This window comes from Kwoniella shivajii, chromosome 11, assembly GCF_035658355.1.
Source record: "Kwoniella shivajii chromosome 11, complete sequence".
NCBI lineage: Eukaryota > Fungi > Basidiomycota > Tremellomycetes > Tremellales > Cryptococcaceae > Kwoniella > Kwoniella shivajii.
In genome coordinates this window covers 140,230-156,201 of record NC_085918.1, presented here as the reverse complement: position 1 = coordinate 156,201, position 15,972 = coordinate 140,230, and the positions used below count along the sequence as shown (strand labels likewise).

Genomic DNA, 15,972 nt, shown 5'->3' with positions numbered 1-15,972 from the left:
TCATTCAACGCGTGATCAGATTGTACGGTTGACGCGACTTCCTTATTATTCGAACATTATTCAAAGTGAGCGAACGTTACGTAATCATTGAATGGCAAAAAAACGTGGCGCGCGTCAATGGCTCAATTTCTGTAGATCTCTTTCTTCTGTTTGGTGATAAAATCATTATTTATTTGTAATCCGACCATCGTACATCATCTTGCACAAGACTAAAAAAAACATGTATATATAACAACATCTCACAGCCATGATAGCATAAAGCACAGGCTGACCTCCATTTCGACTCCGACCGGCGCTCCTTGAATGACTAGATGCCTCGAGCTTCTACTTCCAGAACAAGGCCTCCTCCGTTAAGAAGATCTTTACGACATACCGGCCAATCCCAATCCCAATCTCATTCTCAATCTCGACTCGATTCCGAGCTGGGTGATCAGCCATCATGGTTGAATTCCCAGACACCACAATCACAGGCGACTCAAGGCGTGGAAAACTCGTTCTTATCAATTTCCACAGCTCCTTTACCACCGAAGTATAAGATAACCCTTGCTCTTGGTCAAGATATTGTTCTATCCGATAAAGAAGAAAAAGAAGCTCATGTACGGGGGGAAGAGCTTCTCTCCGATGGATGGAGAAGACACAACGATCCGGAAGGAGATCTGGAAGATCTGAGAAAGAGGTTTAAACGGAATGCTCACGTACAAAGCGATCAACCTATTTCTAATCGTCATAGTACACAGCTTAACGCAGATGTGTTGTGGTATACAGCAGGATTGAGGTTCCCTTGCGTATGTGAGCTACACTCCATTCTCTCAATATACCTGATAACCGAGAGTGATGTCTGTTTAAGTGATAGAGAAAGCTGATGTCATGTATACATACGTTGTAGGTTCCTTGAATAGATTGAAATATGCTTATACCCCATCTTCGCTTCCTCCAATAACAACTAGGCTGTCACATCTCAACGCTTCGGTTGACGAAGCGAATGTAGCAAGGGAGATTGTTGATATCCCAGAATGGTTTTCTTTGAGCGATGATATCGACTTGGATCCTTCGCTGGACACTATCGAATCATTCGAAATCACTTGGAATATCAAACCTCCTCTACCGTCATCCAGTCAGATAAGCGATACGGGAACTGCAGTCGACAATTCTCCCAATGCAAGGCAGATCGAAGAAAGCAGATGGAGGAAAGGGAAATTCAGAGCTATCGAAGAACCATTGTTACCTCTACCACCACCAAACGGGACCAAACTTCGGAACGGAGAAGGAAATGTAGAAACACTGGGAATCATACTTCCTCCTTCTGATGAGATGCAAATGGATGTAGCAAAGAAATTAAATGGATGGGAAGAAGAAAGTAAGAGACGTAAAGCTTATTGGAGAAGGTTGATAAGAGATGATGATGGTTTTGGGAAGATTTGGAATTTCTTACCCTTAGTAAGTATTTTGAACTTTACGCCAATGTTGGATATAAGTCGAGTCGAGGTGACTCGACTCGGTGATGACTGAATCAAGAACACTGATTGATGTGTGCAATCACAGCCATATAATCATTCGTCTCGATACCTTCCTAAACCTACCAAGAAGATAAAAATAATACCTATACCCAAATATAATCTACCACGAACATACTCCACCTTTGAACATCCGTTTCATCCTGCTCTTTTGCGCTATATCTCAATCGCTCCTTTTGCAAGAGTATACTGGCTGCTACCTATCCATGGGCCGATACTGATTCCAACTCTCAATCATCCTATGACATCAAATTTGTATCCGAATGCTACCATACCTTCTAGCGGAATGTTGTGCGACACACTCCTTGCTACAGTATCGACGAAAAGCGCAAAACCAATTCCGATAAACTGGACCTCTACCCTTCTCCTCAATTTCATCGAACACTATCTGTATCCTCTATATATGGATGATAATCGACCTTTTGGAATAATCAGTTATGTGTTCTCAGGGCCGAAACCAGATCCATTCATCGATCTTCCCACTCCACCTATTGTACAATCTCATGCACACCTGCCAACCCCCATAAATGGCGAAGAGAAACAAAGGGAAAGAGAGAAGTATTCGCAAGATCAAATGCATAATTCATGTACCTCAAAACCTGTTAGGGCAGAATCAGGAGATCATTTAAGGATATATTGTAATGCCAAATACGCATTAGAGTTAAGAACGTGGTTACATAATGTTAAAATACCAGCGGTGTCAATCTCATCGAAATCAGCAGTTCAGGATGGATTACCAGCTATTAACGAGCAAGAAACGATGAGAATTTTCTATAAGACTAGGTTGACCTTGGTTGGTGAAAAGGGAGAAGTATTGATTGTTGCTTAAATATTTTGACCTCACGGCGACATATACTTGACCTGACTAGGAGGTGTCTGCCTAACTTTAAATGTACGTTGAATTGAGGTATTTTCTTGTATTTTGTCTTGTTGTTGTACGATAGTACTGTTTGATGTAATTCGATAATGCAACATTATGATTGAATGAACCTGGCCTGACTCACCACTGCAATTCGCGCTCTCATAAGTGATTATCGGCCTGCAACGAGTTTGACAAACAGATGAATGCATTGCATGAGAAAAGGGTATTCAGCCATTCGTACGGTTAAGTGTATGGGGAATGATTGGGTACACAAATGATGAATGGTAGAGGACATAAAATGGGATAGTACAATTGTAATGATTTTCATTATAGTTTTCTCGGAATGGGTATCTTCAATGACACCTCTTTCTACAAATAATATTGAATCATGGATCTCGTCAAGCATGTTTGTTTAGACTACCCATGTTGACCTCACGACCCAAGCCATACCTTTAATCCTGAACGCTCTCTCATTTCTCTCACTGTCACTCGTTTCTACATATGCTTGAAATTCACAAGATGGGTCCTTCAATATAATGCAAATCGAACAATTCTAATTTATCTCCATAGTCTGTCATCTTCACCAGTCCATAATATACTATCATTGCAGGTTGTTATTGATACATCTTGGTATGTCAGAATCGGTATATGCTTTCACGATGACTAGGCAGGAACAGCTTGGACTGATGTACTTGCTGTAGGTTCAGATTCTATCTCATCGGGATTATCAAGCCATGATTGTTCGACCGTTTGCTATGACGTCCAAGTGATCAGCAGATATTACGATGGAATTGTCAACGCGGGACGCCTGAGCAGTGGCACTAGGAGTTTAGTTTTCACAGCCTTGTCCAACTCACCTTTACTCTTCTTTCATATTCTTTGAGGTTCTCCTTGAATAACTGAGCAGCATCCACATTGGCGGGACTACCAAAAGATTCAACGGATTAGCGATAAATTGGTAATGCGCTGGACTGGTGAACATGTGAGATCTTCCCCAATATCTCACATCCGGACATATTCAGTCTCGAAGTATCATACATGCGAACACATATTTCCCTCTGAACTGCGCCTCCGTTTTTTACTCAAGGACCAAACTCACCTTGCAGGATTAGGATCATTCAATAAACTCTGTACACTGGTCAAGATGGCAGCAACATCGTAAGTTGGACTCCAACGATTCTGTAAGATATCCAAACATAATTCTCCATTGGCATATATGTTGGGATGGAACATCTTTGAAACGAATCTGACTGTTGGTGGTTTATTGGGATATGAGTCGGAAAATGTCAATGTTAGGCGAAATGATCCATCTTCGAATGGTGTGTCGGCTGTGAGTGCGGGTGTAAGGGAGGTGAGGAGGATGAATCGAAAGAGGATGTTGGAGTAATAGTGAGGAGTCAAGTCAGACATTGGAGTGCCGAACAGAGGTGAGCAAGTATCGCGTTGTGATATCGTGATGATGTGATAGTCGAGTAATAAACCATGAGTGTGAGGTTGTCATATCAATTATGCTTAATCAGCGACAATTCACGTAAAGTGTAGGATGTTCACTCTCAACTCTAAAATCAATCCATACAGTCGGAATGAAGCGACACTTACGAGGACCAAAGATGACTGCATTCCAAATCATGATATTGTCAGGATTTGGGCTTCCTGATATACCTATAGGAGGATCGGAAGCGAGTCTCTTGAAATCCCTAATCAGACGTCTTTTAGCTGCTGTAGACTGTGAGAAGGAGTATCGTTAGAGAGTGCTCTGTTGTTCAAAGTGCACATCACCCTATAGCTTACCATGATGCAGTAGATTTGTTCCTGACGGTTTTGGGTGGATACGAGGTTGTTGAAGAAGTAAGACAAAGTGGTCTTGTGACTGAAAGAGGTAGACAAGAGACCTGCTCTGAATGACTTCGGGATCAGGTAACTCTTACGCTATAAGATACCAAATGTCTCGCTGATTCTGTTGCGGTATGCTAAGTGACCACTGATGGTAGGATTGGAAGGGAATCAAATTGCTTGAATATTGATTAGATCAACGAATGGAAGATATGGCAGAATGAATGGAAGTTCAAGTGCAACTGTTACTCGAGTGCGATGCAATGGCGTTGCGCAATGCCACGTGGTTTGTATTGGGCTGGAAGTGGCATAGTGGCGTGCATCAAAACAGAATAAACATTGAAACAAAGGAATGGCTTATATGAGCTGATCTTACAGCTAAACATCAAGCATGCATGGACTATCTGATCAGATTGATATTGTATGCTATGAAAGCCCACAATAATGGAAAATGTGCAAGTTCATCGAGCTTCATGGTTATGTAGATGAATCAAGGGTGAAGTACACCAAAACCAACCTGGGTGAAGTGCTACTGATGTAAAACGTACCTTCGATTACGAGCTAGCCTGATGTGGTAATAGTGTATGGATATGACCACGGTTATTGATAGCAAAGGACGATCATCTTCTTACTTCCTTCCTGAAAAGGATAGACAAGGAAGATATCGGCCGAGCATCGCTCACAGAACTTACAGAAAGGAGAAGTCTGCACGGCAGATGTGATCCTTTGTTCTGACATCGTATGTGATTCTTACTACATCCAAGCCTTCTGATGCCACGAGTTCGATCCAGTTCCCTATCTATAATATCGGTTCTCAACCTGATTGGACCCATCAACAGCCAACAAAACCAATCCCGACTTCTTTGCGTAACATCACATATACACATATACACATATACACATATCATGCCAATACCATTTTATCGACCCCTACCTGCTCATCCGAAGGTGTATGGGGACCGAATCCTTCCTGAACCCAAGGCGAATATATTCTCTAGAATCGTATTTCACTGGGTCACCCCGATTATGAGAGCTGGTTATTCCAGACCACTAGAAGCTGAGGGTGAGTCGTGGGCTCCTAGTTATTTTCGAGATGTTCGTCCTGCATCAAGCTGAATAACATTGGATAGATCTATGGCAACTACCCGATGATTTACAATGTAAGAACGTATGTCACCGATTCTCTCATCTCTGGGTCTCAGTACAAGTACATACGTTGATGAGTTACGCTTCTATCAGATCGCAGATCAACTCCAAAGCAACCTAAGCAAATTGAGCACAAATCATATAATTGTGTCTCCATCTCCATCCAAAGACCAATCGTCAAGTAGAGAAGATAGTCTCTCAACAACAGAGAGTTCAAACGAACGAGTCAGAGATAGCATGGCATTATTTGATACGCTTGATGGATTTTCAGTACAACATCCTTCAGTCAAGTTAGAACCTGTGTATCCTACGAATTCAAGGCGAAAATCAGGATTCCCCATATCATCCGTGGCAAGACAAGGAATCACTGAAAGGGGAGAAAAGGGAAAAGATACATTCAACAAGCGTGATCCGAGCCTTCTCAAGGCGATGTATATGACGATTTGGTGGAAATGGTGGAAAGCAGTCATCTTCAAGGGTTGTGCAGGTATGTTGACCAATATCCTCGGCACTCTCGCGAGCTCAACATGTTTTGGAGAATGACAAAATACCTGTAGCCGGTTTACAGATTACGGCACCGCTAGTGACAAAACTCTTGATTGAACAACTTACTCTTGCCCATAATTACCATCAAGACATCAATGCGGAATCATCAAGGTCATTAGGCTACATGATAGGGCTAGGAGTGGCATTGTTTATCATGGCACAAGCCGCAAGTCTATTCTCTTATCAGGCGTTACAGAGAGGTAGTGTAATTGGGTTCATGATGAGAGCTGCTGTAAGTACAGCAAATTCTGGCCTCATTGACATACCCTCGAACAGATCGTTGAGGCGCTGATGAGAGAGAAATAGTTGATCGATCTGATTGGAAGGAAATCATTGTAAGCTAGAGAAATCAGACTTCAACTTGTCTGCATGATGTATCATGGTGAGGGGATGAAGAGCTTCAGCTGATGTGAATCTTGACAGGCGATTATCCAGTAAATCCAAAGGGGAATTCACTTCTGGAAAGTTGACTACGATGGTATCAGCCGATGCGTCCTTCTTAGTAAGCTCAATTTGTATCCTGTTCTTCCTGGTAATCTTGGGAACCAATACGTTCTTGGTTGCGTTGTAGGATTTCTCTGCACCTATGACACTTGACTTGATAGTTCAGCCTGTCCAGATACTGGTCGGACTAGGATTGTTGATCTGGACTTTAGGATATTCAGCTATGGTCGGATTAGCAGTGAGTTCGGAAGTCCGATCGATGATGCGGCGCAGATGAGTAATCTTGGTATACTTTATATAGGTATTAACTCTCGCTGGGCCACTACAAGGTATGTCAATTAGCGTGCTCACCATCCGGTAAAGTTGAATTTTACTTATGCGTACTGTATGTTCATTATAATCTAGCATACATGTTTAAACGAATGATCTCAACTCGACAATCTCAATTACGATTTGTTGATTCTAGAGTCCGGTTATTATCAGAAACTATAACTTCCATCCGATCAATAAAACTATTTTCATACGTCGATTTCTTTTCCAATAAAGTGAATGATATGAGAAGGAATGAATTGATCTATTTAAAGAAGAACGGGTTCAATAGAGCGACGATGAATGCTACTATGGCTGTCATACCTACCCTAGCTGCAGTCTGTGAGTTGGCGTGATTCTGACAGAGTTCTTCTGAGTTTGCTTGCAGTTACCAAGCACTAACCAGCGGGTCCTTGATTATACTGTAGTGACTTTCGTTACGTATGGTCTGACAGGACATCAATTGAATCCAGCTATAATTTTCTCAGGATTACAATTCTTCAATGTATTGAAAACTCCAATATCATTCTTGCCTATGTGCTTCACAGCTGTCAGTGATGCTTTAGTTGGTATACGTGCGTATTGTAGATTTATCTCTAATTTTCACAGCATACACGCTGATTGGCATCGTACCATAGGTCGTATAAGCTCTTTATTAAACTCAGATGAAGTACCGCCAAAATTGAATATCGATCACAAAGCGAAATACACAATTGACGTGAAAGGCAATTTCCAATTTGAGGCATCAACCGAATCGAGAATCCCAAAACAAGAGCACGACGAAAAGAAGTCTGTTCACGAAATTGAGCCATTCTCGTTGAAGAGTATTGATATACGAATTCCTAAGGGTAAGCTTTTGTTATCCGCCGTTCACGCGAAGGGCTATCGAAAAGATGTGAAGCTGATTTCTTCCGAACATGCTGTAGGTTTCCTCGTTTGTATAGTAGGGAAAGTTGGAACTGGCAAATCAGCTTTACTTTCCTCTCTGATAGGCGATATGAGACAGTTGGATGGACATGTGATATTTGGTGGATCAGTAAGCTATGGTATGTTGTTTATCGAATCATTCCGTTGAGTATCAAGAGAACGACGAGCTCCCATTAAACATGAGTGGAAACAGTTCCTCAACAAGCTTGGATCCATTCTGGGAGTGTTAGGGACAACATCACTTTCTCCTCTCCTTCGGATAAAATCGATTTCGCCCGACTGGGGAATGTGATTGAGGCATGTGCGTTGAGAAGTGATATCGATGCTATGGTCAACGGGGCACTGTAAGTGTATATACATCTATCCCAACCTATCATGCCTGTAAAGGACACAGCTAAAGCTAGACTCACAATCAGCACCAACGTAGGTGAAAAAGGACTGTTGCTTTCGGGAGGACAAAGACAACGAATCTCATTAGCCCGATCAGCTTATTCCAAGTCTTCAGTTGTACTTGTAGATGATCCTTTATCAGCTGTGGACGCTAATGTATCTCATCATATCTTGAAAGAATGTGTATTGGGTGGACCGATGGTAGGTAGAACAAGAGTCATGGTAACTCATCAAATAGATGTTCTGCCACATGCAGATTTGATTTTAGTCATGGATCGAGACGATCAGGGTTCAGGAAGAATCGTTCAGCAAGGTACTTACGAGGTACGCAATCTTTTCCGTCAACTGCAAGATTGATTGAATCCAAGCTGACTCTTGATCTAATTTCTCCTTCACATATTAGAGTTTGAGAAATCGACAAGGCCCATTTAAGACTTTTATTTCCGATTATTCCTCTCAAACCCCAAACTCTCCGAATAAATCTACCACACCGAATTCTGCGGCAGGTAGAGCCAATCTCAAGGAGAGCAAGGAAGAAAAGTCGAAAGGAGTAGAAATGATGGAAGAAGATAGACAAACAGGATCAATACCTTGGTCAATTTACCAAACATACTTTGTGGCTATGGGGAACATATTTTGGCCGATCCTCTTTGGAGCCATGTTGATTATGACTCAATTGACTACAGTTGGAAATAGTCTATGGTTAGGTTGGTGGTCTGCTGAGAGGTTTAGTCTAGATCAAGGTGGTTATATGGGCATCTATGCAGGTTTGTTTATTTGGAATTCGCTTAGGACTGATGGAACACTTCCCTGGGATGAGCTGATGATTTCTCGAATATAGCATTGGGAGTGGCTATTGGATTATTCACTGTGAGTCATATTCTTTAATCTGTTGTTTCAGCTATTCTCATAAGCCAATACTAAGCTATTTGAGTCCGAAGTGGGCAGCCTCATATACGATGTTTGTAGCTGGCCTCAAAGCTTCTTATAGGCTGTTCGAGGAAGCCTGGGACCATGTGATGAGGGCACCTGTAAGGTGGCACGACCATACTCCTGTGAGTGTGATATCAGGCTGGAAGATGGGATTTCCAGTCCAGAAGTCCAAACGTTTTGCGCTAAAGTCAGTTGCGATACAGAGCGGACGAATCATCAACAGGTTGTCCAAGGGTGATCCGCTATTTCCTGAGCAAAAGTCACCGTACGATAGAGCTGATCTGGTATGGTAGATATCCAAATGCTTGATGATAGGATGGCGTTTTCATGGGAAACTCTTCTCGTGTAAGTTGGTTCAGTGCGCTGTTCTCCATACCGGTACAAATGACTGCTTGATGTTGACATTACATGTAGGAATGGACTAGCAGCTATTGGTACTTTTGGATTGATCCTCTATATCTATCCATGGTTGGGTATCTCCTTCCTTCCACTTGTCCTATTCTACGTGAGTTCATGCGTTTCCCAGAGACTCCTCTACCAGGCAGTATTGATAACGATTATTGTGTCGCAATTTGATCAGTGGATTTGCGGATCATATTATCGACAAACTTCAAGAGAGATCAAAAGGATAGATTCGATAACTAGGTCTCAGATATACAGCTCGTTTGGCGAACAAGTGAGTTGTATCTTGCACTGATCTATTGGTTCGAAACAGATCTGGGCACTGATAGGAAGCATGATATATAGCTCGATGGGTTATCCGTCATCAGAGCTTTTGGTAAACAAGATATATTCGAGAATAGGATGCAGGACGCTATCAATGTGGAAGGTGTAAGTACCATAAAGCGTAAGATCATTCGTAAATAGGCGACCAAGGCTGATGGTAAAAATCATTTCAATCTTCGTTCTTTCTTCAGAGAGCATATATACTCACGGTAAGCGTATACCTGCTCTCTCATATGTGACTTGTGAATGCTGATGATCCGATCTGTGCTATATGAAGCTTGTCATTCAAAGGTAAGGCTATATTCGGTTTAGATAGTATCACCGGTGAGATTACTGAATTAGTATTGCAGATGGCTTGGAGTTCGTCTTGATCTATCATCTAATCTTTTGATCTTGGTATGTGATTGCTGCCATTCTTTCTCATCATATAACAACTAGATTAGACCCATAAATTGATCATTGGACGACACAGCTCATCGCAATATTCGGTATATTGTTTCGATATTCGGTGGATCCATCTTCTTTCGGTGTGGTATTCTCTTATGCTTTATCGGCTGCTCAACTGTTTTCTAATTTGGTTTCGCTGTATGCGCAAGTAGAGTTGGAGATGGTGAGTCACTTCATCAAACTTTTTAAATTCCCAACATCCGTCTCTTCCGCCCCTCGACCGGTTTTACCCCTATGAACTCTACCCCGTAGATACAAATTCAACCCTTTGACGATGCTCGAATCATTAGAACAACGCGGAACGTATAATCCATTATACCAATCTCCCAATTGAACCCCCACCTCATCTTTCCACTGACCCGTCTGAGCATATCTGGCCAAAAGAAGGGAAAATGAAATTCAACAAGGTCTCTCTAAGGTACTCCGAAGAGGGACCATGGGTATTGAAAAACCTTAAATTCCAAGTTGAAGGTGGAGAAAAGGTTGGTGTGATAGGTAGGACTGGTGCTGGCAAAAGTAGTTTGGTAGGAGGAATAATGAAGATGATTGACATCCAAGGAAAAATTGAAGTGGACGGATTAGATTTGGGTCTGATGGGTGTTGATACTGTGAGTGTAAATATAAGGAGATACCTATTTTCGACGATACTGTATATGATCGACGATGGAATATACCTTGTTGATATCAGGAGCGATGTCATAGGTAAGAGAGAGAATTGGGATTATACCTCAAGATGCTTTTTTGTTTGAAGGGACAATCAGGTGAGTGGTAAGATGACACCTGAACCTTTGAGCTTTGAGCTTGAGAATCATACAACTCGATAGAGTGTCAGCGACAAGTGAAGGGCTGAACAAGCTTAATTGTTATGGTACTTTCCCACAGGGATAACCTCGATCCCTTATCTAAACATCCAGATCATCATCTGAATTCTTTATTATCCTTAATTCATTCAGATCCATTATTACCTATGAATCAATCTACAAAGGATAAGTTTCGATTGGATTCCAAAGTCGGTAATGGGGGTAATGATTTCAGTGCAGGTGAAAAGCAATTGAGTGAGTGATATGGATTTTTGCTTTACTAGAGGGATCCAACGTCACTTATAGGGGAAAAAGGGTTTTGAGCTAAACGTAAATGGAACTCACTCGATTTGATTCGCTCGTTCTCATTCATTAGTCGCATTGATTCGAGCATTAGCAAGAGATACAAAGATTCTTTTATTGGACGAAGCTACCTCATCAGTCGATCCAGAAACGGATTCTTTGATTCAACGTATCATTCAAAATCACTTACAAGGTGTTACTGTGAGTTTTCAACTCAAAAAATCGAGTGAAAGATCCCTCCTATAATAAAAACTCGTTTTCGTACTCTGCATCTCTTGATCTTTGGAGGTTCTAGCGCTGATGATAACCATCACTGTGACTTCTATTTTAGCTTATCTCAATAGCACATAGACTCCAGACTGTAGCTTATTACGATAGGATTCTAGTATTGGATCAAGGTAAAGTAGCCGAGGTGAGTGATAATCATATGGCTTCAAACCGTGAACTGTCGAATTTCAAAGTGTTCAACCATTTTCCGCTTTGATCAAATGCCATCCGCTTTCTGATTTTGACAGAAGTAGAAAATACTCACATTTTTCTCTTTGGGTTGATAGTACGATACACCTCTTTCAATATACGATAAAATCGATTCGATCTTCCGTCAATTATGCGATAGAGTTGTGAGTTTACCGTCTTCTAATTTACTCGTCCGCCTACCGCCTACTCTGCAATTTCGCCCTTTTTCATAATCTTTAAGAGCCAAAATATGTCAATATGCTAATTCCCATTTATTCACTCTGCATTCTTGAACATAGAATCTTCGTCGAACTGATTTACTTCGACTTCGACATGACGCACTTTACGCACTCGAAAGTTCTAGAGACGATAATAGTTTATACAACCATTACACAATTGCTGACGCCTGGGTAAAGAATGGTGGAGTTAGGGTATCAGAGTATAAACCGTGAAGTGAGGATTCAGTCGTTTTTTGATGCATTTCAAATACTCCTTATCGCTCTCGATCCATTCCAGACGCCTTGATTCTCCTGTGAATAGACATTCGTACTTCAGTCGGAGAGCCCTCATATTCCCACAGTGTTTCGTCTTTATTCAACGTGATCACCTCCAATCAGTAAATTTAAGCACGATTAGTAACAATCACAAAAAACAACAATATATACATTATGCCCCTTGATGTATCCTGTATATATGATCTAAACATTCGATTTCTACGCAAGGTACTAGTCAACTTTTAACCATCTTCTAAACCTTCCCAACCTCTTTTAATAGAAATGGAGACCTCTCCGTCCCTTCTATTAATACCTAAACCACCTGGATTCGATGAAATAGCATATTCTAGTTTTGTATAACTCATTTTAGTGATTTCTAAGATATCTCTATCACTTGAGTCTGGATGAACGTGTACAATCAATGTGACTACTAACGAAGCACCATCGTCCTTGTTTTTCGCTTGTCCTTGTTGATTTGTAGTGGTATTGCCATAAGCTGAAGGGTAAGAAGAAGGCGTATCAAACGAGAATTGCTTGAAGGAGGGTGATTGTGCTTGATTGAAGAATTTAGGTGAAGAAGGTGTCGAAAATGACCCTGATCCGGAAGCAGAAACTGATCTTGAGTGAGTAGGTGTTGTTGTAGTTGAGTACTCATACCGATCTTCAAACGATCCTTTCCCAGCTGTAATCATCCAACATCGCATCGTACCTAGTCCTAAGACTCTCCTATCATCCTTGATATCTTTTATCGCCTTGCGTAATGATGTCATTTGGGTTTGAGTGGAAGCGGGTGCGGTTTGGAGGAGAACATGTGCAAATGCTACGGTGGGCGGGTAAGATAAAGCACAGGTAAGTATTGTCAAAATGAGTGAGATAAAGGAATCGAGTGAATGAAGGGCGGATCTGCAGTTTGTCACATATTTAGCTTGATAGATTTAAATTTCACTTGATGCAAACTAGATTAGACTTACGGAGGTACAATCAGACTACTAAGTCCAATACCAGCACTGACTCCCGCTATAGTCAAGCTAAAAGGATTTGCCAGTAGACTTGAGAATCTGGATACAAAGGGCAATGAGAGGTACGTGGAGGTGAGAAACAGGGATCCGACCGCTGTATCATACCGTCAAGTCAGCTTCTAGTGACGACGAAAGAAGAAGAAATGGAGTGTGACTCACCATCGACTAATTTCCCATGATTACCCAAAACACCTCCAGCAAAGGTACTAGCTAAAGCTGCGCAAGCCAATAAGAAATGTGGGAAGTCCCTGAATCATACTCCATTATCAGCTTCTCACCTTCAAGTATCTGTAGTAGCTGTGACCCACCTCTCATCTCCTTCAGCTACCGATTCGCCATGTCCATGACCTCCAACTGCGTGTTCATGTGCTCCGGAACCGAGAACGACTTGCTCGATCGCTTCTTTCGCTATGTATACAGCCGAGAACACCAAAAACAGGGATTGGGTGAAATATAGCAATGAGATATACCTTGAGGGTCTACATGAAGGTCAACATGTGGTTAGCGTCGAATATACTGACGAAGTCCTCTGTAGGTAGAACACCTCGACACGGGGATTCCCAAACAGAGCCACTCACCCGTATGGCCTCCGTATAGTGTTCCATCCTTGACCTTCATTCCTAGCTACCATTTCTACTGCAACACCGATGGCGTCAAAGACCACTAAGTATCCTACTCCAGCTAAACATCTCCAGCCTGACATCTGACCTTCTACCCACAAACCAGCTCCTATTAAGAACTCCAATACGGCGAAAGAGAGTAGAAACTGCTGTTTTGGGTCGGATTTGGAAGGCGGTAAAGGTGAGAGTGTAGGAGAAGCGAGCGCCGATACACCCAGAGATGGCATCGGTACTGGAGCAGGAGTAGCCTCTGGCCCAGGAGTCGAAGGTGGTTTCGGCGAAGGTGAAGTCGCCAGAGAAGGATTGGTATGCGTAGGATCCAGGAATGAGAAGAAATTATGCGATAAAGAATGTTTATGCTAGATTCAATTTGGGATTTAGCAGTTGAGCATCGACTGAAAACGGGAAGTATTCAAGGAACAGAGGGCAAACTCACATGATGACCTCGTCTTTTACTTTTCTTGATATTTTCAGGAGTTTGCAGATCACCTTCATCAGTTGGAGGAGCTTGACCGAAACTCCAACTGCCTGAGCCGCCAAAAACGTTTCTATCACCCTTTGCACTAGGTATCAAAGTTTCATTAGGTTGTACGGGACTCTCCATTAACATTGGACTACCATTTTGTTGTCTTTGGGGAATTGGATTTCCAGGCTGAGGGAAGAATAGTGATAAGTTCCTAGCGTGAATACCATGTTGAGGTGTAGGTTCGAATTTCCTTTCGTTATTTCTTGGACCTAAAGGTGAAGGAACATCTAAGGAGGTTTTCCTGCCCCATGAAGAAGAAGGATTCAGTCCAGCGGAAGAAGGAGCTTCGAAAGATTGCCAAGCAGGAGACGCAGGTGCACCTTCTGCTGAATTAAAGTTCAACCTTGGTCTAGGAGATGCCATTAATTCAGGTAAAGCATCTTCTTCTCCTTCTTCGTCACCTTCAATTCTCTCAATCTCAGTAGGCGAGGTTAAAGTCGGTATGGACATGCCTGTTATATTCAGTCCTTTCGCTGAACTTGGTACGGATCCACTTGCGGTTGAAGCTGAACCAGGTATAGGCACCATCTCATCTTCATCGTCACCTTGCATTCCAGTAGCTTTCCGTAAGAATATGGGTGGAGGTGGTGGTGCTCTATTACCTGTGTTGGACCGTCGACGCGAGAATGGTGTAGGTGAGCTGATACCATTCGTGTTCCCGTTCAAGTGAGAGCTATGCTCAGGCTCAACCGATGTAGAAGGTAGCATCCCTTTGCCTTTGGGTGTTTCTGCTCCGTCTTCATTCCCTATTTGTATCCCCAGAGGTGAGAAGAGATCACCTTCATCTCCGGCCAGGTTTTCCGACATGCCGTATGAGTAGATATAAGGGGAAGCAACGGAAGAACGCCTTGACGAATACGATTGATCAGGTGTAGGAAGTGTAGTTTCCGTTGTGGAGGTCGAAGAGGAAGAAGGTGAAGGGATTGTTGGCATTACCGATATGCTAGGTGAGGTGAGCCCGGTCACTGGAAGAGAAGGGGAAGTGGATCGTAGTGAAGAGTGATGATGATGAGTGAAGGGTGTGAGCACCTAGGAGGTGTTGGTTTTGTCTTTCGCTTGGACCTTGAAGGTGAATAATGGTAATGGTAATGGTAAATGAGAGAAAGTTAAAAATGAAATGGAAGCGGGACGCGTCTCTGATATTTTGAGTTTTCTTTATCCGGTATTGCGATCCCAATGCTGCTGTATGCCAAGTATGCTCGATGTGATACTATACACTATTGAATGCTGATGAACCCGATGTGATGATGTTGATATGTCCTCTTTGATACAAGGAAAGAACAGAGAAGAGATTGAATGAATGAACTGAAAAATGAAATAGATTCCCAATAAACCCCCTTGAATTGCAATTTCGCACCTTTGACGCACGTTTCACACTCTCTTGCTTGTGTGACCCTATCTATCTTCGGTATCTTTCTGTCCCAACAGTCTTGCCTGAACTCACTCTGAAGGAGATACGGTTGAAAGGTAATGTGGATTGAGCTCGTAGCAGTTGCAGGAGTCAAGAGATATGCATGATATGAGTGCAGGTTAACAACTCTCTCTCTTCCTCTCTTACGCACGGTTCACTTTCTACAGTAGAGAGCGCGTGTTTACGTAAATGAGTACCCAAATGGTAAGACACGTGGTTGAGATATGAGATGTCTTTGGCGACGATAGTTTACCACTTTGATAGGT

At 42.2% G+C, this 15,972-nt stretch overlaps 4 protein-coding genes across 4 annotated transcripts; 2 read left to right on the top strand and 2 right to left on the bottom strand.

Annotated features, from left to right (window-relative positions):
* Window positions 1–311: 311 nt before the first annotated feature.
* IL334_007501 (uncharacterized protein) lies at window positions 312–2,343 on the top strand (the record flags this gene model as incomplete). The annotated part of the gene is made up of 3 exons (XM_062939191.1): window positions 312–789; window positions 887–1,437; window positions 1,543–2,343. 3 exons carry the CDS (start codon window positions 312–314, stop codon window positions 2,341–2,343), a joined length of 1,830 nt encoding a protein of 609 aa, XP_062795242.1.
* Window positions 2,344–3,039: 696 nt separating this feature from the next.
* Window positions 3,040–4,170, bottom strand: IL334_007500 (ubiquitin-conjugating enzyme E2 2; the record flags this gene model as incomplete). The annotated part of the gene is made up of 5 exons (XM_062939190.1): window positions 3,040–3,129; window positions 3,234–3,300; window positions 3,476–3,704; window positions 3,976–4,102; window positions 4,168–4,170. The coding sequence occupies 5 exons, from the start codon at window positions 4,168–4,170 to the stop codon at window positions 3,040–3,042; spliced, it is 516 nt and encodes a 171-aa protein (XP_062795241.1).
* A 945-nt stretch (window positions 4,171–5,115) lies between these two features.
* IL334_007499 (uncharacterized protein) lies at window positions 5,116–12,088 on the top strand (the record flags this gene model as incomplete). The annotated part of the gene is made up of 33 exons (XM_062939189.1): window positions 5,116–5,272; window positions 5,340–5,377; window positions 5,449–5,842; window positions 5,913–6,133; window positions 6,208–6,236; window positions 6,325–6,403; window positions 6,473–6,583; window positions 6,647–6,674; window positions 6,751–6,996; window positions 7,083–7,229; window positions 7,293–7,502; window positions 7,581–7,700; window positions 7,775–7,925; window positions 7,998–8,295; window positions 8,375–8,738; window positions 8,813–8,841; window positions 8,913–9,026; window positions 9,108–9,138; window positions 9,198–9,249; window positions 9,319–9,409; window positions 9,485–9,580; window positions 9,652–9,735; window positions 9,822–9,839; window positions 9,908–9,921; window positions 9,981–10,026; window positions 10,103–10,240; window positions 10,368–10,685; window positions 10,780–10,838; window positions 10,960–11,132; window positions 11,254–11,381; window positions 11,512–11,592; window positions 11,735–11,800; window positions 11,936–12,088. The coding sequence occupies 33 exons, from the start codon at window positions 5,116–5,118 to the stop codon at window positions 12,086–12,088; spliced, it is 4,284 nt and encodes a 1,427-aa protein (XP_062795240.1).
* A 284-nt stretch (window positions 12,089–12,372) lies between these two features.
* Window positions 12,373–15,228, bottom strand: IL334_007498 (uncharacterized protein; the record flags this gene model as incomplete). Its single annotated transcript, XM_062939188.1, has 6 exons — window positions 12,373–13,033; window positions 13,102–13,243; window positions 13,309–13,397; window positions 13,458–13,628; window positions 13,728–14,128; window positions 14,206–15,228. 6 exons carry the CDS (start codon window positions 15,226–15,228, stop codon window positions 12,373–12,375), a joined length of 2,487 nt encoding a protein of 828 aa, XP_062795239.1.
* Window positions 15,229–15,972: the final 744 nt, after the last annotated feature.